At 36.3% G+C, this 26,753-nt stretch overlaps 1 protein-coding gene across 3 annotated transcripts in view; it reads left to right on the top strand.

The window, feature by feature from the left end:
- The window catches only part of LOC145691795 (glycerophosphocholine cholinephosphodiesterase ENPP6-like), an 87,454-nt gene that overhangs the window by 24,095 nt on the left and 36,606 nt on the right, over positions 1-26,753 (top strand). Inside the window, exons 2-4 of one of the 3 annotated variants that reach the window (XM_081767106.1) lie at positions 12,062-12,117; positions 12,859-12,982; positions 18,755-18,891. In XM_081767106.1, coding sequence (XP_081623232.1) covers positions 12,864-12,982; positions 18,755-18,891 — 256 coding nt within the window. In that variant the 5' untranslated portion in view covers positions 12,062-12,117; positions 12,859-12,863. Of the gene's footprint in view, positions 1-12,061; positions 12,118-12,858; positions 12,990-18,754; positions 18,892-26,753 lie in introns of all 3 variants that reach the window. The other 2 variants (XM_081767108.1, XM_081767107.1) reach the window with 2 other exon arrangements.

Genomic DNA, 26,753 nt, shown 5'->3' with positions numbered 1-26,753 from the left:
TCGAATGTCGGGGCTCTCGCCGCGTTAAAGGATAAAAGTGGGAGAGGGGATAGACATTTAAGAATGATCGAAAATGGTCGATATTAGTGTCGAATCCATAGTTTTCGGGATCGCTAAGATGAACAATAACACTTCCGATGCCGTGCCCTGCAACATGGGGAGGGGAGGGGGATATATAAAAATCATCGAAAATGACCAATATCAAAGAGCGCTTTAGTAATAGTAAAAAGTGACTGACTAACGGAACATATTAGTATTTTTTTCTTAATTTAACCCAGCGGCTAATTGATGCTAGTATTTCATAAGGAAATACTTAATTAACCGTTTACCTGCAAAATTAAGAAGGAAGTAAATATCTAATAAAACTTTACTTGTTTTCTTTTAAATGGAGCTCTCTTCTAGCTATATGGTTAGTGTACCCGTCCTTAGCGCGGAAGACCCGGGTTCGATTCCAGATGGGATTTCCGGATCTCACGTTAATTTGTAGGTCTGTGTCTCATATAACCTCGGTCCTCGAAAGGATGGTATACTGTATTCAAGCAATCGAGCATGAGATCCACGCTGAAGCAAGCTCATCCACAAAAAGCTTCCCTTTTACTTTGATAGCTAGGGAGATACTAAGCTAGAAAGAAAGTTATGGATATCCAGTTCCTTAGTGATTGTAAAGTATACAGAAACCGAACTTAGGAAACTTAAGTGAACACATAAATTGCTTTTTGAGGTTTTACATTTTGTTATTCATATGCAACATGCAAGCCATTATCATGAGGGATCAACCCTCACAGACAGATCGATTACGATCACAGTATCGTGCTTCCCAAAAGTAAACATATAAATCGAGTTATTATAGGGTCATCACGTATACAAGACTTGAATAATTACGGTTATTTCACTCATACATTCACTTGCATGAATGAAATTATATTTTTCAGTGAATCAAAAACTAAAAGGAAAGTCATTGACTAGAAAATGTAATTGTATGGGGCCATAATTCTCTGCGACTACCTTCACCGCTGGTCTAATGTTTATTAACCCTTTTCAGCATGTTTTCTTTTCTTTTAGCAATAATAATAATAATAATAATAATAATAATAATAATAATAATAATAATAATAATAATAATAATAATAATAATAATAATAATAATAATAATAATCAGTATTGGAAATCCTCATATGGGAACTTGAAAACTGAATTAAAACTTGAATTTTATATTTTTAACTTAATTCCGACGAGAAATAAGTAAATGCCATATCTGACACACTTACAACTCACAAAGAACATGCCAGATGACACCAAAATCTCTTATTCATACACGTCAATATCTCATACAGCAGACAAAACAGTCATTTGTTGCCTTTGATAAATCACAAAAAAGCTAAAGTGAAAAAAGGGTATGTGTCATATATGGCACGGCATGCGGTAAGGGGTTAAGCTTGCCTTTCGTGCACGGGGTTCCGAGTTCGATTTCCAATTAAAGAGTCTTGAAATCTGAACGGTTTTAGGTGGTTCGGATTCCATGCTAGAATGTAGGTCCAAATCTCATATAGCATCGGTGCAGAAATCGACGTTATACACCAACCAAGCAAAAAAACAAGGGAGAAAAAAAGAAAGAAAGAAAGAAAGAAAAGAAAAAGAAACGAAAAGAAAACTATGCATCTATTTCAGGAGTATCTGAATACCTCTCAATCTAGCTTTGGAACTACGTTTAACGTAGAAATAAAATATAATTCTTACTGTAATACAGGTTAGTGACAATAAGCACAGTAGAGTCCTGCCAACTCGACTATATGGATTGAGAGGTCGATGAATTACCGCACGTGTTCAGCTTCCCGGAAGAATGGATGGGTTATTCACAGTTTATAATACTTTACCGCATATTACTCTGTGAAACTTCTAGTATAGCTGAAAACACATATTCTAAAATAACTGTTAAAAGTAAAAGACTTAATGTATGATTATATATATATATATATATATATATATATATATATATATATATATATATATATATAGAGAGAGAGAGAGAGAGAGAGAGAGAGAGAGAGAGAGTAAAGGCGGGCGAATCCGGACAATTCAGGTATTTTTATTCTAGCCATCTTATTTAGCGGAGAAAGCCAGTATGTTCTGGTCAAATATTCTTAGGATTTTAGTCTACAGATAACACATGATAATAAAGTGTTGCTGTTAATAATGGCATTCAGGAAAAGAGAAGATGCCATTTTGCTTAAATTTGCGACTAAGGGAGGCGAATCCGGACGAAGCAGAAAATATTCTTAAAATCAAAACATGGTTACAAAATCATCAGACACATTAAATGCGATAACTCTTACCTTATGTGTGTTTTCCTAATACAAATGACTTCTAAGTAAGGATAAGAAATGTTAATTATGTACATTTCCAAGTCTAAACATATACATAAGGTCAACAGAATGTATTTATTACTTGATTCCGAATAAAAGACAACATTAGAGCTTTTCTGAGTAAAGACCTAAAATAATCGATTTCTAATAGTCTAATGACTATTGTATAGTTAAACGTGAATCACACAGTCTAGTCACAGTATGGTTACACTACATTACAGATTACACTACATAATTTCTTGCAATATAAACGCTGTTTAAGTGTGAACAGTTCAAGTTAAATGCACTTTCCACATACGAATGAATGATTAACACATCACTAACATATCTTACATGATACCATATTTTGCATTTTGTACATTTCTCCCAAGGAACATATTTATGAGTTACGTGGATAATATTTGTTCTTTTATCACAGAAGCCACAATTATCACAATCACTTGTTTTGGACTCGCAATTTCTTCTGTAAAATGTAATTTCTATCCACAGTTAAATTGTTCTCCTGGTGAACCCCTGGTGCTACGTTCCTTTTCTCCGTGCGTTAATTGGGCAACAAATTTTTCTCCAGTTTATGCTAGCACTTTTGTCGGCCTGTTTGTGAGCTGCAAGATCTATCCACACTATACACCTGCTCAGGGTGATTCCGTAACGATGCCAAAGTCAAAGTTTCTCTCAACTGCTAATATAAACGAGCCACAGTTTCTTTATTAAACCCTTGCACCCATGCACTGGATGGACCTAATGGTTTTATCAGAGACATATTGTGTCTCTTGACGAAGGATGAGAACAATGCAGAACCCACCAATCGTTTGTTTATGTTAAAGGAATTTGTATTATGAAAACACACATAAGGTAAAAGTTATCGCATTTAATGTGTCTGATGATTTTGTAACCATATTTTGATTTTAAGAATAATTTTGTACATAAAGAAAATCAAAGGCCAACTTCTGCACATCGTGGTGGGAAAGGCCAATTCTTCTCTTTTGTAAAGTAGAAATTCTTCTGCAAGTATTTTTTCTACTGCAGCACTAGTAACACTTTGACCTTCAGGCTTTCTAATTGGAAGCTTTTGTGTGATTTCTTCAGGTAGTCAGGCAAAGTAGATTTGGGAACATTAAACCTTCCAGCTGCTTCCCGGATTCACATGCCTCCCCTAGATGCAACCTCAGCATTGTGAAGGTTATTTTCTCTCCATAACTTCTGTCGTTTCCTTATTTATTATGTAACGATCTTTAAAAAAGTAGTCAAATTAGACGTCACGAAATTATTTCAATGTATTGTGTAAAGTTTAATATAACGTAGAATATAACGTGTACTGTCATCTTCCCTTCACAGAAAGTAGCATCTTATGTGCCAGCAAAATTTACCAGTGTTCACATGCAGATGCACGATTTAAGCTCTACTGCAGACAGACTTTTAAACTACTGCGGAAACACTTTTAAGTCGCGCACAATTATTCGAAACGCTTATCAATTAATTCATGGATGTTAGAGGTAGTCAATTTGAGCACTTACTGTAACTGAAAGATGAGAAATGAGGAGTCATATAAAAAAAAATCACGCCTATACTGAGATAATGTACAGAATACAGGTTCCTTCATATCAATTTTTATTATCGGTGTAGCATACTAGATAAAACATGTGTGTTTCTTCACTGCCAAAGAAAAATATTCCTTGCTGAATACAGAGCCATCTATCACGAGTCATGAAAAAGTATAATTCAAAGGTTGACATTGTTTATTCTACATTTATTCTGAAATGACAACGTACAACTAGTTTTTTTTTACTGATTAGAGCCATTTACTTATCTAATAAAATTTACGTATTTCCCCCCGCAGAATCCGAATCTGGTATACAAATTGGAGTCCTTACTTAAATTTTCAAAGTGGTTCCATACCCCACCCCAGGAAGATCGGGGTGGACTGATTTTATAACAGGTAATTTTCCTCTCCAAAATATTAACCTTTTATTTCAAAGCTTTTTCTCGTCTTGTTTATTATTTCTAGAAATATTTTACAGTGTGTATGTGCTTATGTATATGTAACGCAACTTCTACAAAAACATATAGTCTAAACTACTTTTATTTTGATCTCACAGATTTCATATGATAATGTCCGAAATAGCCCCAATGGAAAATAGTGGTCCGAATGTACCTCACATTTATTGTCCAGATTCGCTTACACCAGAAGTGGCGTCGAGGAATAACTGGGCTCTACTTTTGACGTAAATGATTAGCATAGATGACTTTACTGACGCGAAACTGGACTTTGGAAAGCTGAACTATGGACTAATAATACCTTAAGAAAGTGTATTCAGAAATTAAAAGAAGCAAATTTTTTGGCATTACTTACCTTCAGGCTTATTTTCCACACCGTACTGCTGCGTCACTCGGCCTTCTATGATGTTCAACTCTACACTGATTGTGAAGGGAGGTACAGTGCTTTAACTGGCAAATTCGTGTTGCGCTCCGTACTTTACTTCCCAAGCAAATGTTTAAAAAACTTAGAATGTCCGAATTCGTCCGCCTTTACTCTCTCTCTCTCTCTCTCTCTCTCTCTCTCTCTATATATATATATATATATATATATATATATATATATATATATATATATATATATATATGATCCAGGAAATGAAGAGGCGTGCAGTTATCGTCTCCTTGGCTGCAGGGCACTCCAAGATCGTTGCCTTCCTGAACGTCGCCTGGTAATTCGTCTTCAAAATTCGGAGAGAACTAGAGGCCGCCAGTGGTGATGTGGAAACGGTTTCCCACAGGAAACGACATTGTCAGCGCTCGCACTGAACCAGGACAACCGAATTAATCGCTTCCGTCCATGCTGTTGTCGAAGTGGACCCAGGGAATTCAATGAGGGTACTCGTAAGAGAGAAGCAGGTTGAGAGGCCACCATTCAACGTGTGGTGTATGACGACTTCCGTTACAAGTCGCAAGTGATGCGGAGAGGCCAGTTCATATTCGTGAGAACAGGGAGAACAGAGTGACCGGCGCCAGGCGCCTTTTGAAACAAGCTGAAACATCCCGAGCAGCCAAAAATTCTTTCTTTTTTCTCGGATAAGAAATCTTTGTCCAGGACCAGAAGGCGAACCGCAGAAATAATCTGTGGCTGTGTAAAACACCCGAGGAGGTTCCGACCGTCATGCACACCAAATTTCTGCCTCTGTGATAGTTCTGGGAATCCTGAGCAGTGAGGGCGACGTGATGCCTCCACATTTCTTTAGTAAAGGTGCCAGAGTCAACGCCGTTGCTCACACTGATATGTTGAAATGGTTGTGCATCCCTGGAATACTGCTATAGCACGTGGCAGGCCTTATGTTTTCCATACGATCCATTCAACCCAAGAATGATGAACCACGAATTTTCAACGACCACATCATCCCCAACATGTGGCCGTCCATCTCCACCGATGTCAACCCTTTGGACTTTTACGTCTGGGGTGTGGTTGAGAGGGCCTCTATTAAGCATCCACACAACACCGTTGCCGCTCTCGGGGCAGCCATTGTGTATGCCATGACAAACGTTCCCAGGACAAACCTCAATCATGTCTACCGACGGTTTCGACACCGTTTAGACGTTGTATATGCGGTAGATGGCGTTTTCATAGAATGATATCCTGTATTGGGTCTGTCTTCACCAGGGCCTAAAATTCAACGAAATCACAGCTCCACACTGGTGAAAATTTTATATAGTACAGAGAAAATTGTTTAGTCAGCATTTGTTTTGACATATAATCTGTGTTCTGTCCAGTACATCATGTTTACCTGCGACAAAATATTATTATTATTATTATTATGTTGGAAAATTTTGGCATCCAGAGCAAACAAAATTAAAGGCACATTAGGATACATTTCAATTGTATTGTATTAAACCATAAAATACAGAAAACAAACCGGTAAGAAAAATAGTCACACTGGAAGAAAAAAGTCACTTTTTCTTACCAATTTCATTGTCATTTTTCCGTGATCATCACGCTTTCTCAATCTGTTTTCTGCCGAGGCAAATACACCGTTATACCAGGGCTGTTCCTTTGACTTCCTACCAACTTCAAAACGCCTTATCTTTCTGGCCAGCCATTTCATAACAGCAGGGGTTGGGCTAAAATGTTCCAACGGACCCATATTTATATTAACGTGAAGGTGATTTTTCACAGTAGTGGGAGCCAAAGAGAGTCTGTTATCTGTTTTCAATATGCTGTAGTCACTTATAAGTCTTTCAACATCGGAAGAAGATGGTTTCGAAGCAACAACTCGGGCTAGACTTGTTGACAGAGCATGAAATGACTGATTTCCACAGATTTTCATGAGAAGGCTTTTAGCGTCATTTTTCACTCTTTCATCATCTACAACGGAAAGGTTAGAAACAGTAGATGGTAGACCTGCTTCAGGTGCAGTTGAAACATCATCAACGGCATTTGAAAAAGAGGCGCTTCTGTTTCTTTCTTTGGGTCTGTCATCTTTTGTGAGCCAGGACAGAAGACTCCTTTGAGTACCAGTATCCTAAATTAGAAAGAGAAATGTACCCTAAAATACTAATCCCGATTTGCACTGTGTAAAGTCGTGCCAAAAATTATACAGCCGCAATTTTGCGACATAAATACTCAATAATGCTGGGGCTAGCAAAGAAACTGAGTTTACATTCAATCTTCAGAAAATAAGCGTTTTTCTGTCAGTGCTAACAGATTATATGCAATCATGAATTATTTACGAAAGAACGCGTTTTTGTGATGTTACGAGGCTCTTGCCAAAGTTACGTAATTTTTTCCAAGGAAACAGGGGGACAGAATAAAATCTATCTTCATCCATGTATACCAAATCAGTTTTACTATATAGGCTGGTATTGTTAGAATTAAATAAAAAAAAATAATTACATATTTAATTTTACTTAATTCTTACAATGAGAACTAATAGCAAACTTCATTGGTTATGTATCTCTGAAAGTACGTTTTATTCTGCTTGTCTGTTTTCTTGCAGCAAAAAGAAAAAAATCGTAACCAGAAGTCTCGGATCATCACCAAAATCACATTCCTTCCCACCCACCCACCATACACACAGACAGATAGACAATATACTCACGATTGCAAATTATCTGTTAGCAGTTACTTTATGTTTATATGTTACATAAAAAGTTATTTTCGTCTGCTTAAAGTGCATGTAGCCCCAGCTTTATCGAGTATTAATATCACAAAATTATCGCTCTTATTTTTGGGACGAACTCAATGAAATAAACAGAATTTAAAGGATTTATTTCCAGAGGAGTTTTGAACCTGGAATGACTGCTATTATAGACCTTTATATTCTTCTTCACATATAGCAAAATGAATAATCTTCGCATCTTTATTCTGAACTAAGATAACTAATAATTTTAAATTGAGACTGATATGGCGGTCTACTTAAGGTTGAACTGTTGTATATCAGTGCTAGGCTCTCGACTGCCGTCCAAATTCGTCAGTGTCGATTCTGAACATGAATTTAACAACTGGTACCACTATCACTATCGGATTTAGCAGCTTTCATTATTTATCTATAAATTACACTGACTTCTTCTAAGTACTTCTCCACTGACAAGACCATGTACTCTTTTCCCCAACATGGCTCAAATTTACTGCGTTATAGGCTACTGCCTACTGTACCTGTTCATACTGCTGACTGTGAGCGCGATTTCTCAAAACCGAGTAATATTTAGTAGTGGGTACCCACACTAAGAAATTCCTGGAGCGATCCCTGTATAATTTTACTGAGGCTTTGAATTCCAATGTTCCATATAAAAATAAATAGACCTAATGTCCAACGCCCAGCAACATGGAAAATTGAATACCCTATACTGCTTGTAGGCACAAAGTACCGGTAAAACAACTAGATAAGAACCATGTGTCAGATGTGTCTGCAGGCATAAAGACGAACTAAAGGAACAACTGCTTACCTTTTGTTTCTTTATTTCCTTCTTCTGTTCCACTAACAGGGAACACTGATCTATAGACAAAAGAATTAACCCGGGCCGGCTAGCGAAATTTTTTTTCCCATGCAACTTACGAACGGATAATATTTCCTGGGTTATGATTTGGTTGTTGAGAGTTTATGGTGCTTCGGCTAAATTTTTGGCGGCTATTGATGTATGTTACAGTATATCTGGTAGTACATATTTCTATAACGGATTCGAAGGATCGTGTAATTTTTGTCTACAAAACGAACACATTTCATTATCTCGGAAAAGTGTAATGTCCTATTGAAACAACAGATAAACGTGCAGTTAGTTGCATATTTTAAAACTATATGAATGCAACCGAAAACGTTTGAAAACTAAATATAGTTAAAAAGTCCCTTCACCTCAAAATTGGCAATGGTTTTCCCTGCCATCTAGGAGACACCTATACGTATTAACTCTGGCTTAATATCATATACTGGCAGTTATATGGAATTGAGTAACCCATTGCATAATGAATGTATTGAATCAGTAAGACTTAGTTTGACACACTAAACGTGTTTAAATGCATAATCCGAGAAAAGTAAAGTTCTCACATTAATACCACTCCACACTTTAAGAATTACAGTTCCACACTCCTTTCCTACAATTCCACAAAGTGTGGAGTACTCCACTCAATTTTAGGCCCTGGTCTTCACGGGTACATAATGTTCAATGGTCATTAAATGCTCTACCTTCCGTCTCTGCTCCTTTTTCCGCTTATGTTATTTTGTTATCAAATAGCTGCCAGACCCAATATATATCAGGGGGAAGCTATCTCCCTGGTTGGTATATTACATTTGATATTTTTAATTGTATTAAGAAAATCTTAAGAAATTAATACATTTTAGTGAGCCGGGGGAGTCCGATTCCCTGCACCCATGATATGGGATGGCGCCGCCTATGGATAACCTAGTTTAGTAGTCGACCACTTGGATAAATTAAGTTCAAAATACAACCAGTACATTGTATATTTGTAACTTTGGGTCATAAGTTATTCGAAATATGTACTAGGCTGGCTGCAGAAGAAGAGAAAGAAATATTTCAAATAATATGATTGTCGATAATGTTAAATAATAAGACTTTGGGACGTCGTTGTTAGGACAACATAGATAAATATAAATAAATGGAATCAAAATAAGGGACGGAGTGTGTATCATTTAATGGCTCAAATCTATTATAAAAAGAACCAGTGATTTAATCGTTGTATATGGTGCCGAAACCCGGGAAGGAAGGAAAAGTTGATTAATCGTTGTAAAAACTATACATTGGTGAATTACAATGATTGACTTGGTCAAAACTTTAGACATTGCCTAATATCACTGCAAACTTGTATTGACTAATTCGTCACGGTTCGACTGGATCGCGCCAATGTGACAGGAGGCTGAAAAATTAAAGAAGAAATTAATTAAAAATTAATAAGGTCATAACTTATTCAAACTTACTGGTGCAAGAAGCTTGTATGGAATTAGTAGTTTTGTATAATATTCGAAAATAATGATATTTGTCAATTTTGGGACAAACAATGGGGTGGTCGACTACTGTGTTCTTGCAAATGATCATTTTTCTAAAGTCGACCAGGGAGGTCGACTACTATGATTTATAGGTTTATTGGAAATCAACTGGGAACTTATATGTCTTTGAATGTAAACAGTCAATATGCTGTTTACACCGCGGAAGTATAAAGTTAAAGCAAAGGAATCAGTAAGCGACAGGGTAGGTCGATTATGGGATATAGATGGTCGACATTGGAAAAGAGTAACATCTGTGGCAAGAGAGTGGTATAAATGATTTTGGGTAACTTTGAACAGACCTATGAAATTTGCGAAATTCCAGCAACAGAGAGAGTGGCATGCAATGTCTAAAACATTGCTATTACGTGTCAAAGTATGACAGTGCAGACCCTGTATTCACTATTCAAACTTGACTTTCATTTCTCTGATTTTAGATGCTGAAGAATGTGAGGTTTTCTCTCCTTACAGAATATTGATCCACTATTCATCTTCCTAAGAGTGAAAAAGTAACCTATCCGGACTATGAAGGCACTTTCTCATTAATTAAAGCATTTTTTATTTCTTAGAGCAAAGGCTATATGCCTACTCAATCTTGTTTTCTCGTTTGCAAGTCTGGTAAGTGTAAGTGACGACCCTTCACACAATTATTGCAGCCCTGTTGCTGTAGTAAGTTTACGTGAGATTGCACGTGTCCAATTATGTTTTATTTTTATATTTTAAAAATAGTTTAACTTGTTATAGGTCTACGTGACGTTCCAATTAAGAAACGACAACTGCTCAGATATAGTGAGAATGCATTGCATGATGCTCTGCATACTAGACACTCAAGGAACATAGTTGCGCTTAAAAGTTCAGCAACCTATTGTGTGCTCAGAAGAACGGTACTCTGTAAGCGGTGTGGCCGAGTAGTCCATAAAGTTGACAAATGGAACCTAAAACAGTATGATCTGAAAAAAGGATAATAAGCACGCTGAGTGTTAATGTTAGTTGTGAAATTGGACTTCACAAAGAAGGACGATTTACGTATACTGTTCAACAAAGTTTAGGAAAATGTCAGAACGGGAAGATCTGGCGCTGGCTGATACCATGCATTTCTCAGAAAACATCCGGAATGACTTTGAGAACAGTGTAAACAGAATCTGAATGAAACACGTGCTTGCTTTACAAAAATTGTAGTTACATGTTGGTTCCAGGAACTGAAAGATTACATAAATGTGTTAATTATAACAGTTTGTTGCAGGATTCAGAAAGAGTTCTCAACGCCAACGAGGTGATCTTTTAATTATGTCTATGAAGTGGATGCTGCAGTGTATTTTGCCAAGTATGATAGGTTCCCGTACGTGCACCGCCTAAAAATTTCGTAAATATTGTACCAGAAGAAAAAAACGATAAGGCATAGATTATTTGATACAGAGTAGATCAAATATAAGATGTTCAATGAATATATTGATAATGTTTTGCTCTCTTCATTGAAGAAGAAAAATGCGAGGTTCTCTGCTTTTTTCTTGGTGGCGGACACATAGCTTGCGGTCTGAGAATAGCATTAGTTTATATGCCCTACACGCCAATGCCAGCCACATATTGCCACTGGCCGTATAGGGTTCTTGGCGAAAACATTGCAAACACATCTTCAATGCATTCTCAGAATTCACGAAGCTTTATTCCCTGATTTGGAAAATGATACTGCTGAACAATACGAAGACTTCCAATGCTCAACGTGTTTCTATGTAGGAAAAAAAAAGCGACAACATGAAGATTTTCCAGTAAGTTAATATGGCCCTATGAAATGAATAAACTTACGCCTATATTCATTGTAATAGACCTTTGTGTCTCTAATACAAAGGTAAAATTATTATTAGTAATATTTTAAACTATATTTGTAGTTTTTCGTTCAACTTCATAAATTACCTGCATACATTTAGCTATAGCTTGCACAAATTGGCCAGTACAGTTTAACTACTGCAAGCTATATTTACTAAAAGAGACTTGTGGTTATGGTAGGTTTAGGTACAATTATTATTGCAAATATTTTTACATCAAATCCTAAAATTAGCTCCGTAATTCTATAACTTGCAGATCCTGGTCGACTACTGCTATACGCAGTGGTCGAACTTAGTTCTTGTGTCGTCGACGACAGTACAATTTATCACCTTTTATATTAAAATTTAAAATAAATTATTTTAATAAATAACCTAATTTTGATTATTCCAGAGAGAGCACGGTGTACGATACATATTTCTTCAGAGCTGAGCCGTTATAAAAAGAACGTAAGTTAACGACACAAGTTAGTTGCAATCAAATTCGGTCGACTACTATGTGGTTGACCCTATATGTATGTATATATGTATGTATGTATGTATATATGTATGTATGTATGTATGTATGTATGTGTTTGTGTGTGTGTGCGTAAAACTATCTCGTGATGCTAGATGTCTCTCATACTCATTTCGTCTTCCTTTCTACCATGTAGGCGATGTTAGAACCAGCTATTATTATACTTCATTATTTGAAAGGTAATATTCTGCTTGACGGACAGAAAACCATTTTTCAATTAAAAATTACCCTCGCGTTATACGAAGTGGCGAGGTATCAGGAGTAGAATTCGAGATTCTATTGTATTTGCTTTGGTCAGATCTTCTTGTGATTTCGGAGCATGTTATTTCAAATCTGTTTTACATTAAGTTGCAGTAGATCATTCTGAACAAACTAAAATACCATATAGTCTTACTATCTGTAGTAATTTAATTTTGCAGAAATAATCTAATTTGCTTGCTCTCCATTTGTTTGCCACACCGAACACTGTTACAAGAGCCGTAAAGGAGCAGAATAGGTAATACTGAACAATCAGTTTATGTCTTGGTTGTATACGAGGCATGAAAAAATTGGCATTGTGTATCAATTTTATTAGCGTTCCTTTCAAAAAAGCGAAAAACTGTTTTTTTTTTATTTTCTTTATTTATAGTAAGTTGAAATGTACGGTATGCGTCTATTTTCAAATATTGTTTCAGAGAGAATGTGGCCACGGCGGATAACCATAATGTTGCTGGTGGTGCATAGTATGGTAGTTCGATGTGAATACTGCAATCATCCAAGAAAAAGCCACAACAAGCTTCTACTAATTATGATAGATGGGTAAGATGTATGTAGTACATATTATTGGTTCAAATAGCATATTTATTTTAAGATTTGTATCTTTTTTTCCTATGTCGTTAACCAGTTCGAAGGGCAGCGAAGCAAATATGGCTGAGTCTGGGGAAGTGATGATTTGAGGGGAGGTTATGGTTGCCAACAGACCAGTATTTTACCGGCTGACCAATATGTTTGTTAGGCTTACCTATATGGATTCCGTGCATTTTCGCACGGTGCAGTTTCAAATGGTGCTCATTATTGAGCAATTTTGCACTGTCTTCCTTATCAGATTAATCATTCTGCACGTGTGGTTCATTTTCACATTGTCCACCTGTTAATCACTTGATTCACCCCGAAACTTCTTTCACTGTAGGGGTGGGAGTTCAGAACAAATGTCAACTATCAAATAACATTTCTGAAGTGTAACACTCCAATTTTGATAAAATTTGGAAGATAGGTCTTACACATAAAATAATCGAATACGTGCTTTTTTTATTTTCTGCGCAAAAACGGTTTTAGGGGGCAAAAACCCTACCCAAAATTTTGAAAGTTGACACCCGAAAGGCAAGAACAACTGAACCGAAGTGAATGAAATTGTGCAGACGTAAAATGAGGGAATACCGGTTTCGTATTTTCCTGAAAAAAAAAATGTTTGGGTGGGGCACGGAACCCTCCAAACCTTTCATCATGAAATATCGAAAGTGCTAGTAGCAGTGTGCTAGATGTGTGTAAAGGACATGAAGAATTGCAACGAAACTTTATGTATGGACAATACCTAACAAATAAACGAATACGGCTTTTTTTATTTTCTGCGGAAAACTGGTTTTGGGAGGCAAAAGTCCCCACCCAAAATTTTGAAAGTTGACGCCCGAAAGGCAAAAAACAAGTAAACCGAAGTGAATGAAATTGTGCGCAGATATAGCAGACGTAAAATGAGGTAATACGGGTTTCGTATTTTCCTTTAAAAAAAAACGGTTGGGTGGGGCACGGACCCCTCTAAACCTTTGATCACGAAATATCAAAGTACTAGTAACATTATGTCAGATGTATGTAAAGGACATGAAGAATTGCAACAACTTTGTGTGTGAACAATACGCAAAAAATAAACGAATACGTTTATTTATTTTCGGGGAAAAGCGGTTTTTAGGAGCAAAAGCTCACGTCCAAAATGTTGGTATTTGATCCCGAAAAGCAAGAAGAAGTGGACCGAAGTGAATGAAATGTGCACAAATATTGTGGAGGTAAGATGAGGAATACGTGTTTCGTATCCCCCCCCCCAAAAAAAATTGAGTGGACCGAGGCGTTGAGTGGCGGAAGGAGTGGACCAAGCGAATGAAATTGTATGTAGATATTGGATATGTAAAATATGGCATTTCGTGTTTCACAAGTGTCTCCATCCGATTTCTTCAAATTCGGCACATCAACTACAAACACAAACAGTATAGTGTATTTTATAGTATTTCAGGAGGCACCTTTAACCCTTACAATGTTTTTTCGCATAAACAAGACCACGTGTCGATTTATTTCCAGTTTGCTGTTGATGTGCCAAATTTGAACCAAAGCGGAACTTGAGAAACACGAAAGGCCTTATTTACATAGGGTCTATATAGTATCTACACGGGGCCTAGGCCCCAACACTGTTTTTCCTCTCAAATTAAAACACGTTTCATTTATTGTTTTGCAAATTGTCCGTATACGAAGTTTCCTTGCAATTCTCCATTTTCTTTAGGAACTTCTGACGTATGCTTATTTGCACTTTTGATATTTCGTAATCAACGGTTTAGAAGGTCTGTGCCTCACCCAACCGCTTCTTTCCAGAAAAATACGAAATCCAACTATCTCATTTTACGTCTACAATATCTGTGCACAATGTCTTTCAATTCGGTGCACTTCTTCTTGCCCATTGGGCCTCAAATTTCAAAATTGGGGATGGGGACTTTTCCCCCCTAAAACCGTTTTTCTGCAGAAAATAAAAAAAAACCGTTTTCGTTTATTTTTTGCATATTGTTTGTACACAAAGTTTCGTTGCAATTCTTCATGTCCTTTACAGGCATCTGACATACTGTTACTAGCACTTTTAATATTTCATGATGAAAGGTTTGGAGGGGTCTGTGCCCCACTCAACCATTTTCTTCCAAGAAAATACGAAACACGTATTCCCTGCTTTTATGTCTACAATATATGTGTACAATTTCGTTGACTTCGGTTCACTTGTTTTTTGCCTTTCGGGCGTCAACTTCCAAATTTTGGGTGGGAGCTTTTGCCCCCTAAAACCGTTTTTCAGTAGAAAAAAAACACGCATTCGTTTATTTAATGTGTAGTATCTACCTGCCAAATTTTATTAAAATCGGAGTGTTACACTTCGGAAGTGTTACTTGTAAGAACAGAAAAAGAGCAAACAAGTAAAATATGAACAATTGAATCAATACTACTGTAGCTTCGAGTATTTTTCCCAATTGTACACCATACATGCAGATATAGAAACTACACATGATGAGACGTTGGTTATACCAGTCTCGTATGCACTGATGTCAGATAAATTAGAGCGAACATACAAGGAACTGTTTACAATTGTTAAAATGTGGTTTGGCAGAACGAATCTCGGGTGCTGAAAGTTAATTTTCAGCTTGCTGTAATCAATGCATTGCGTGCAGTGGCGGCTTTAGCGGTAGGCCAGGTAGGCACGGGCAGTAATCAAAGAGGGGAAAACAGCAGAGGCGGTATGTTTTATTACGATTTTGACTCGACATACCGGCTTTCTAAATGTTGAAATACAATAATGTTATCTAGCCTAAAAATTGAATTCTTATTTATATAATGACTGAAAATCATTGGAGAGCTTCTCTGTAGTTAAAAGGGATAGGACATGAGAGACTTTTGATCTACTACCAACAACTTCCTCAAAAAATATATTCCCTTATTTTATATTATAGAGAATTATACACGAAGATCCTCAAAGACCGAGTTTTTATATTAACCGTTTTCTGCAGAAAAACTTCCGGTCCTCTCACTCGACTGAGGAGTATTTCAAACCCCAGAAAGATCTACCCAGACAACAGACAACCCCTAAATCCGCCCATGCTCAAAACACGACATTTATATGCATTAGGGCAGGAGGACATACATATACATAAAAAAGAAACAATTCAATATGCCACATCAAAATATAAACTAGTGGAACTTCTTTGAAGACACCTCATTTTAAAAACAAAAATGTAGGAAAAAGATAACAAAAATGTCGGTGTTGTCAACTTAGAAATTATTTCTACATAAGAAATAAAATCTTTTTACGTGTTAAGCTATTCGTCAATTACTGTGGATAAAAATGGATTTATTAAAGGAATTATCATCTACTCTTTAGTGACAGTATGTCTTGATTACTGGAAAACCAGAGGCGGTAAGCCTTCATCACTGAAAAAACAGAGGCGATATGGCACACCGTCTCACTTCGACCACTGGGCACGGGCCTTCCCGAAAGTTTAAAATATATATATATATATATATATATATATATATGCTAAAAGATGCAATAAAGAGTAAATATATTTTCCACTATTTAAATTAATGGTAGATAATTATTTAACAAATAGCATCAACCACTACTGTAAAAATAATTTCCTACTGTCATTAATCAATCAAATGTGTACCGTATATGTATCCATAAGCAAGGGAGCAGGCCTACCCAAAATTAAAATTCTAAAGCCGTCCATGATTGCGTGCGATGTTTCCTAATTCACAGGTTTCCGGTTGCCATTACCGTTTTAACCTGATCGTCTGGTGGAAGGTTCAGAGTTCGGGTCTCTTCGAGGAATACCTCCACAATGAAGATGTACGTCATCATGTTCGCATGTGTAGTGCCTTAGCATTAATATCATCAAGCAGGATCGATTAAGGTTGGCTCATCGTCATGGAGGACTGTCCATCTGGCAGAAAATCAAAGAGTTAAACGATTATTTAATTGAACAATGGATGGACATTCCAAACATTCAGAGAAATATAGAGCTACAACGATCAAACACACAAAACAAACAATCCAGTAGAGGGTTGGCGCAATAAATTAAACCGCAGCATATCTAAGAGTACACCAAGTAGCACATGTTTGCCCTCCGCCTTATAACGTTTAACAATTTTTGGCTCGAGCCTGAATATTTGCTCCTCTGGAACTCAAACCGAGAACACGTGAACGATGTCCTTGCCTCCTATACTTCACAACTACCGAGATTGGCAGTCTTTCATGTTTAAGTGTTCTATTGTAATAATAATAATAATAATAATAATAATAATAATAATAATAATAATAATAATAATATAATAATAATAATAATAGCATCCACATAAAAATAATCACAAAATTCCCACATTAAGTTGAACTACGTAAAATATTCAAAGGAAATCACAAAGGTAAATTCCATTCCTGCCGAAAAGATTACTACAGAATACTCTGTATATCCGAAGATACGTTGGTCATTTATGCATTTTTTTTTTTTTACAAAACAATTATCTAAGTATGTGTCACCCTTGTTTAATCTCCCTACGTTCTTATAGACGAACTAATTAAAGAATTACAAATAAATAGAGCAGACGGTTGTGATTTTTATTGTGAGCTGACGGTTATTTCAGATCTTGTTTGGGTAGACGGGGTCACGACATCCCAATGTAAGTAGATTTTTACATTTTCATTGGTATGTTGTTATCCTATTGATTAAAATGTTCATAAACCTCACATTCAGAGGCAACTCCCCCCCCTGGTGATCCAAATTATGCTCCTGGACTGTGGAATAACGAAACAAGGACAAAAAAGAGACAAACCAGATAATCGTTGGTTTTCCTTTACTGCCTTTTTTTTTTTTCTCTTTACAGAGCTATCTACGTTCGAACTCTATAATGGATAAAATTACAAAATAAGATGTTTTACAACAGATCTTTTCATTAACGTAAGCAAGGCTTGTGATTGAGGGAATGAGTGGCTGGCAAGGCTTTATACGTAGTCTGTTTATTAAAATTCAGTCTGTACTTTGGAATGTTCTGTCTGAATCGGGACGTGAATAGAGTGTATAGCCCCGTTCTTTCCAAGTGATTTATGTATGACATCAGAAAGCTCTATTAATCTTAGAAAATAGATCCGGAGTTATTAATTTCTCGTGAGTCCTTCCTAGATACGTTAGTGGGCGCTTGTTAATGAATTACCTATTTATAATTTAAGTAAAATATCTCAGTATAGGTGGTGTATGTCGGTCGTTGAAATTGCGAATGGCCCTTATACTACAGTTTCAACTTTTAATTAGGTTTGGGTAAAGTTCCTGCTTGCAAAGAACAGAATGAAGAGATAATACCTGTAAAAATGGTCCTTGAACAGTGATATATTGCTACAGTGTTTGCCTGATATGCGCTAACCATTTTCAAAACTATAGCGTATATCCGATCCCGTATACAATTGTTCTTTGGTAGAATTACGATGAATATACGCTAAGCTATAAAAATATTAAGTGAGTATAAGCCGTATACGCCCCATTACATTCCTAATCTTATATTCAAATGAATAGTAATGCTGACCGGGCAGGCTATAAAATTATCACAGTTTATAAAATCGTAACATTGCATTTCAACAACTGTTGTTTGGTTTTGTTACAGTTTCTCATAAAAGATTACCAATTGTTTTCAGGTTTCCTATCTACACTTAAAAAATAAGAACAACAGAGTTTCGATTAATTGTAACTTAAACTTTGTGACAACTGAAAACTAACGATTGACTTCTAATATTATTTATTCCTCCAGGTTCAGAGATCTTTATTTGAATAGAATCAAAGGAGAGAATGGAATTAAACACATGATTAGGAATGGAGTGGTTGTCGATTACGTTCAAACAATTTTCCCGTCAAATTCATTTCCAAGTTGGACTACAATTAGCTCAGGTAAAGAAAGGGAGAGAAAAATGTTGATTGATACACTAGTATGGCCGAAAATATCAACTTTTGTTTACTTTAGAAGTTGCATAAGGATTAGAGTTATAATGACTTTTAAAAGAGATTATTTAATGTTAATTTCAGTCTTCCCCAATTGGGCTACGTATGATGTCGGAGTATTCTATATGTATCGGTGAATGTTTCGAGATCTACTAATGTTTAGATAGTCCAGGGAATGCAAATAGCCGGTCGCCCACTCATCCGGAGCGAGTGGTTTATCGTGCGGGCGAGTATTTAATATCATACCGAAGGTAAGTAAATAATTTCTATTGTGGGATATGGGCTAGTAGCTTTATTCTTGGGCGAGTAAAATTTTGTTGCTTATTTGCATCCCTGGATTAGTCCTTTCCAACTAACTTATGTATGACATCATAGCTGTACATTAGAGTGGAACAATAAAACTGGATTTTATTTATTTATTTTCCTTTTTTTAAAAAAAATCGAAATCGATTTTTGTGCACATTTATAGATAAGATGTATTTTTTTTAACTTCACCATAAATTAAAACCCCTTCTTCTCTTCCCCAGAAGTTTGATTCTTCAATGAAAAGATCTAACAAGTACACTCAAAGTGTTTAAAGTGCAAAATAGGAGAGTAGAAAACGTTTAAATAAAACAATAAATATACCTAGCGTAATGAAACTTTATCTATTTGCATCACCTCAAAGTATGCTTTAATTACCCTTAAAATAAATTGTTGTCTTTTTCACATCAAAAGGCAACTTTTCCGCACTACAAATAAAAAAATCGAGATTTTTCGTTCCACCCTAGTATATATCTTTATCAGGAAATGAATAAGGAGCAGTTAATTTCCAATTGGCTTACGTATGATGTCGGATCTCTATATCTCTCATACAGAATTAATAAGAAGCAGTTAATGCCTAGGCCAGTCCTTTCCGGCGGCTTATATATAATGTCGGAGTAATATATCTCAGAAAATGAATAGGAAACATCTGTCAATTTTTTTCAACTAGCTTATGTATGACATCAGAGCAGAGTTCTATCAAAGAACGAATAAAGAGGAGTTTATGTCTAGGACAGGCCTTTCCAAGTGGCTTATGTCTGATATCGGAGCTCTATATCTCTACCAGAGAATGAATACACTGTAAAAAATGAGGTGTTGAATCAACACAAAATGACTACCCCTTTAGCGAGTAACTTGTATGTTGCTTCAGCACCAACGCACGGTCACGGTCACGGTAATGCTGAAGTTGTGTGAAGAGTATCGGGCCGAAGCCCCTGACTCCATGAGTAAGACGGCATAAAGAATATATATAGATGTGCAGGTGGCTAGTTGGATATTACTATTGTTTTATTATGTCTGGAAGTCTACATCTGCAACTGTCGCAGAGTAGCTGATAATGTTATTACGAGCTATGGAAAGATACTAGATGCGTGGCGTGCGATAAACATTCCGTAGAGCGCATTCGGTGCCGATGGTGGCTATAGCTGGATTAACATGTCTTGGTAAAGTATGCCAGAACTTATGATGGAGATGCCGTAGAATTTCTCTAACAGGAGGCAGCTCTAAATCTTCCAGAATTTGACTGTTGCGAGTATATCTGTCGTGACCAGTGATGATGCGTCCGGCTCTCGTTTGCACACTTTCGAGTGTTTGAAGAGGGCTATTAGAAGCATGTTGCCAGGCAGGACATGCATAAGAAAGCGTGGACAGGACTATCGTCTTGAATATGTGCACGCGGACCTCATGAGAGATTGAACTGCAGCGAAAAATGGGGTACAATGCCGAGATTTTCCGTAATGCTCGTTGCTTTATATCTTTGATGTGTGGGGCGAACGTGAGTCCCTGATCTAATGTCACACCCAAATATTTCGCATGCGTGGCGTGAGGAATGTGTGCGTTCTCATATATTAGAGTTCGAGGGGCGCGGATTCGTCTTCTGCTGTGAATGACAGCGCAACTTTTGTCGGCATTTACTTTAATTCTCCAGCGCCTGGCCCATTCCTGAAATATGTCTAGTTGACGTTGCATATAGATGTAGCACTGTGCAAGTGAGCTACTTGTTGTGAAAAAGGCGGTATCATCGGCATACGTTGCGAAAAAGCAGTTTGGTGAAGTTGGAAGATCTGCTGTATAGAGATTATATAAAAGCGGTGAAAGTACAGCGCCTTGTGGGACACCTGCTTTAATTGGCCTAGACTAGGATTTGACACCGTCAACTGACACATGAAAGATTCTTCCAATGAGGTAAGAACGAAGTAAATGCAGAAAACGATCCGGAAAACCTTGAGTGTATAGCTTATATAATAATCCAGCTAACCAGACTTTATCGAATGCTTTTGACACATCCAGGTATACTCCAAGGGTGTGGTGTTTTCTATTGAAAGCCACTGTTAAGTGATCAACTACTCGTACGAGTTGGGTGGTAGTGCTATGTTGAGCACGAAACCCAAACTGATGGAAGGGTAGAAGATCACTATTGGCGACATGTTGTTTCAACCTCCAGAGGAACACACGTTCAAATAATTTACTTAAGTGTGACAGAAGACTTATCGGCCTATAGTTTTCCGGAAGCAGCGGATTCTTTCCGGGTTTAGGGATGGTGATAATACGAGCTTCCTTCCAGGTCTTTGGGAAGTAGCATATTTGAAAGATGGTATTAAATAAATATGCCAAAAAGACCAGTAATTTTCGAGTTGGATGTTTCAGTATCTCAGGTCGAATCCCATCAGGCCCAGATGCTGTCTTTGTCGGTAAACAATTGATGTGTTTTTCTATTTCCCGAGGTGTAACTGGGTTGATGCCATGTGTAGGGTTTTGAGTTCGTATACTATATAAGGTAGTCCTAATGTGCTGGTGGAAATAAGGATCGAGTTGATTTCTATTGGGCTGGAACTGTGCTTGCAGAGAGTCAGCGAAAGTATCTGCTTGCAACTGAGGGTCTTGAGTCAGTCCTTGTGGTCCTTGGAGGACTCTAGTTCTGGAAGCATTAGTAGCCCGTTGGAAGGATTTAGAGTATGTCCAAATTTTACGATCATTTACTGTGAGGTTACGAAAAGTATCGGGTTACATGCACAGGACCGACACGGCGTAGGATCGACACGGCATAGGATCGACACGGCGTAGGATCGACACGGCATAGGATCGACACGGCGTAGGATCGACACGGCATAGGATCGACACGGCACAGAACCGAAACGGCACAGGATCGACACGGCATAGGATCGACAGCAGAACTTTCATACGATCGAAATAATAAAAAATACATTATTTTATAATTACGCAATATTAAGTAACAATTATTTTCTCAAGGATATATAGGAGAGAACCGTCATACGATCGAAACGGCATAGGAACGAAACGGCGTAGGATCGACACGGCATAGGACCGAAACGGCACAGGGCCGACACGGCATAGGACCGAAACGGCACAGGATCGACACGGCACAGGACCGAAACGGCATAGGATCGACACGGCACAGGATCGACATTCTGTAGGGTGGTCAACACTTTCTGAAAATATCAATATCGCATATCCCTCACCTTGAATTTGTGGATATAAAAAATTGTAAGGATAAATAATTCTAAATGGTCTATTTTTTAAAAAATTATATATATATATATATATATATATATATATATATATATATATATATATATATATATATATATATATATATATATATATATATATATACAGATTGTATAAAAATATTGTGCGTAATATATCCATGCCGTAATAAATACACCTTTAATTTTGTGATATTAAAAAAAAAATACGCTAAATAACTCCAATAGTTGATTCGAGGTTTTCAATACCGAATAAATAATATTATTTGTCTGATATTTTTATAATGCTGTAATTTTTTATGTATACTAAGTTGAAGTATGTACATGTAACTGCAATTTTAAAACTGTAGGCTTAGAATTTGCGTTTGGATTTTTTTTTTTTTTTTTAAGCGAAGCAATGCACCTATGTTAAGTTGCCTCCTTTCAAATTTCGAATTGAAATCGGAAGCCAATCGTTTGTTTTTCGTTTGTTATTGACTTTTTTGAAGAAAAGTAGTAAAAATCGTATCTTTCTTAAAACATAAAGAGATGTTTACAAAATAAAGTTGGTATATGGCCAAATTTACCCTTGTTCCTCCACTTAAAATTTTGATTGAAAATCAAAATCAATTGTTTGATATGCGTATGCTACTAATTATTTTGAAAAAGAATAGTCTGTTTCGAAAAACATAAAGAGTCTTTTCAAGAGAAATGGGTGATGGAATTTCATATTGGCTCCACTTTAAAGTCTCGAATCAAAACCGAAGCCAAGCGTTTCTTATTGGTTGTTTTTAAGAGCAAATCGCTTGTTTCGAAAAAATAGAGAAAGAGATTTACAAAATAAATTTAGAATGTGATCAAATTCAATCTGATTCCTTTACTTACAAATTTCGATTCAAGACCAAAATCAATCGTTTGATATGGATTTGTTGTTGCTTGTTTGGAAGAAAAGTAACTTGATTCGAAAAACATAAGAATATAATTAAGAAATAATGTTGATGAAGGTGATTTGTTTCGGGGCGGTTTGCTTATTTTGAAGAAAAAACCACTTGTTTCAAAACAACCAGTAAAATATATCTATTTCCAGGATACATTTGGTGGTCAACTTCATACTGTTTTTTTCTGCTTTTAAATATCGATTCAATACTCAAGCTAATAACATGTTTTCCTTTCTTATTGATTGGTTTGAAGAGGAAATAGTTTGTTTTGAAAATTATTAAGAGTCATTTACAAAATAAGGTTGGGTGGGCCAACTTTTTGGTGGTATTTCAAATTTCGATTTAAAATCAAACTCAATCATTTCTTTTTCGTTCGTGATTGATTGTTTTGAAGAAAAACTAAGAGCCATTAAAAAGAAATTTTTATAGTAAAGGTGGTCACCTTCACAGGGTTCCTGCACTTCAAATTTCGTTCAAAGCATAAAACGGTTAAAATAATAAGAGAAACACAATCAATACTCTACGCAAATGTTTAGGGGGTTCAGGGGCTTTAGGAACACAAGTTTATATAATATCAAGTGTTTATATATATAAACGTGCTAATATGATAAACGTGCTTAATTTTGCATAATACCTTGCTCAAGGGGGGTTTCAAAGTCCTTAATCCCTTTACTTCAGTACGCCACTAAACATCAATTATAAGTCATTCGTTATCCAAATTGTACTTCTTGTACTGATTCAATCCTTAATTTTAAAGTTCAAAATTATATGAGCACTTATTATGCTATTGGAAAAGAGCACATATTTTATGACAGTGCAAGGTAGTTTCTTGTTTTAACAATTGAAAGAAAGGAAAACACCAATAAAAGTAATAATAATACCTGACACGAATTCCGATAGTAAATCATATTTTATTATCTTATTTGAAACTTTGAGAAAATTGAAGCTCTACACCGAATACAAATTGGATAATAAGCAATGCTTTATAATTGCTTGATAAATTTCAAATTGAGAACAAAGAGAGTGATACTGTTTAAAAGAAAGATTGAATAAAAACAAGAATTTTAGGAATGATCTAAAAAATGGATCAAAGTATTATGATCTTGGCTAATATTAATTTTTGGATCAGTTACCATAAAATATTCGAACGGTCTCTAAATCGAGTTTTCTCCAGATATGTAGTTCTCCAGGTATAAGGAGTACAAGAAAAATTTCGATTAATTAAATATTTTGGATTTTTTTTTATAACGGGCCACAACATTTTTGGACGGTCCCTAAATCGACTTTTCATATTTTTTACGCAATAAGCATATCACACTGAGTTAAGTGATATCTTGGGTTGGGTTACACTATATGTAGTTCTCCATATATAAGACATACAATAAAATTATTGATTGAATGAAATATATTGGACTTTTTGGAACAGGAGCTACAAACGTTTGGACGGTCCCTAAATCAAGGTTTCGTATTACTTTCGGAATAAGCACATCATGCTGAGTTAAGTGATAGTTTTGGTTTGGCTGCACTATATGTAGTTCTTCAGATATAAGACGTACAAGATTTTTTTTTTATTGAATGAAATATATTAGATTTTTTGGATCAAGGGCAACAGAATTTTTGAATGGCCCCTAAATCGAGCTTTCGTTTTATTCAGGCACTAAGCACATCATACTGAGTTCAGTCATAGTTTAGGTTTGGGTACACTATATGTTGTTCTCCAGATATAAAGCCTACAAGAAATTTATTATCTGAAATATATTGGATCTTTTGATCCAATAATAGTCCTTCATCCTCCATTTATACATTAAGCAAGTAACAGTATAACGTGTACATTACGTGATACACTTTGTATTTTATGGTGTGATGTTTAATAATAAATTATTAACAGAATACCCGTTCTTCGCACGGGGAGAATAGTTTCATTTTGAGCATAAAGGGCAATGGAATCTGAGTATGGATTTAAACTGCATTGGGAGTGTTACTGTTCGTCTGAGTGACTCCAAATACTATTTCATCGACACTAATATCGGTATTATTTTTTATCATTATATATATAGTGTGTAACTTCATTAATGTAATGAACGTCTGGAGGTGATTCCTGGACTCGGAAGAAGAATTTAAATGAAACGAAGTCTTTAGCTTATCATAATTATAACTTCTATGCCAATGGTAACGGATGATCAATCAACGGCTTCCTGTTCAACTTAAGAGTGTGTAAAAATGAGAAAAAAATAACTTTGATCCAGAGTAGGTTTATAACGACTGTGCATAAGACAGTCAGGGGCAAAAGATCATGTACGATGAACTAGAGTATAAGGGATTCTTCACATAACAACAGTGATTCCCACAAATTATGTGAATATAATTTGAGCCAAAGTAAGCTAGATTAAAAGATTTCCTCCCCGTAATGCGTAAATTCGTGGAAGATAATAACTACGAGTACAGAAGGGATGAAACTCGACGATACTCAAGGTTTTGCGCGTGTTGCACAAGGAAAGAAAGAAATACAATTTCAAATTATCGATTTATTCTGTTTCGGAGAAGGTAGGATAACTGAAATACTCAGAGGTACCTTGTACAGTATTTGTGCAATGCAGTATGTGTACACGAGACAGCTATGAAGAATAACAGTTCACAGTCTGATATTGTCGACCGTTGACCGCATTGCAAAGATGACATCGGCGAAGCAAATTTTTCCGCGTGTGATCAAGCACATATGAAATTTCGTAGATGATTGCCGCAGCTATATTACATCGAGCTACAAGTTCTTCGACTGTCGTGGCCGGAGTTTCATACGTATCCCCGAAATAAAAAATCAAGCAGCGTGAGGTAGAATGAACGAGGTTGTCATAACACAGGTTTTTCTCTCCCAATCTGGGAATGTTTCATTTAGGTAAGTCGGCATATTCCTGTCAAAATGTGCAGGTGTACTATCATACTGAAATCACATCTGCTGTCTTATGTTCAAGGGCACATGTTCTATCAATTTTGGGAGAAAATTACGTAAAAATAAAAGATACGTACTCCCACACAGGCAGACCGATAATAAATAAGATCCTACCACAAAATTATCCACCACACCACACCAAATTTGTGCTGCTGATCGTTTACTAGAGTTGCATGTGGGTTTTTACGCCATACACATGATAGTTTCAAGACGGTTTTGATCATTCGACGTACGCTGTCTTCAAGTTCAGCTGTCCATATGGGGCTATTTCCTCCGATTTCACGTACGAGAAACCGAAGGGACCCCTCTCTCGAAGTCGAATATGGAGGCGTGGAAAAATACAAGGAAAGTTACTCTCTTTTGAGGGCGACGGTCACGATATAAACGCCTCACTTCTGGGCTATTGCCCTTTGCTAC

The sequence above is a fragment of the Thermobia domestica genome, chromosome 8, assembly GCF_964235325.1.
Source record: "Thermobia domestica chromosome 8, izTheDome1.hap1.1, whole genome shotgun sequence".
NCBI classification, from domain to species: Eukaryota; Metazoa; Arthropoda; class Insecta; order Zygentoma; family Lepismatidae; genus Thermobia; species Thermobia domestica.
The sequence above is the reverse complement of the archived record's forward strand: the minus strand, read 5'-3'. Positions and strand labels throughout refer to the sequence as shown.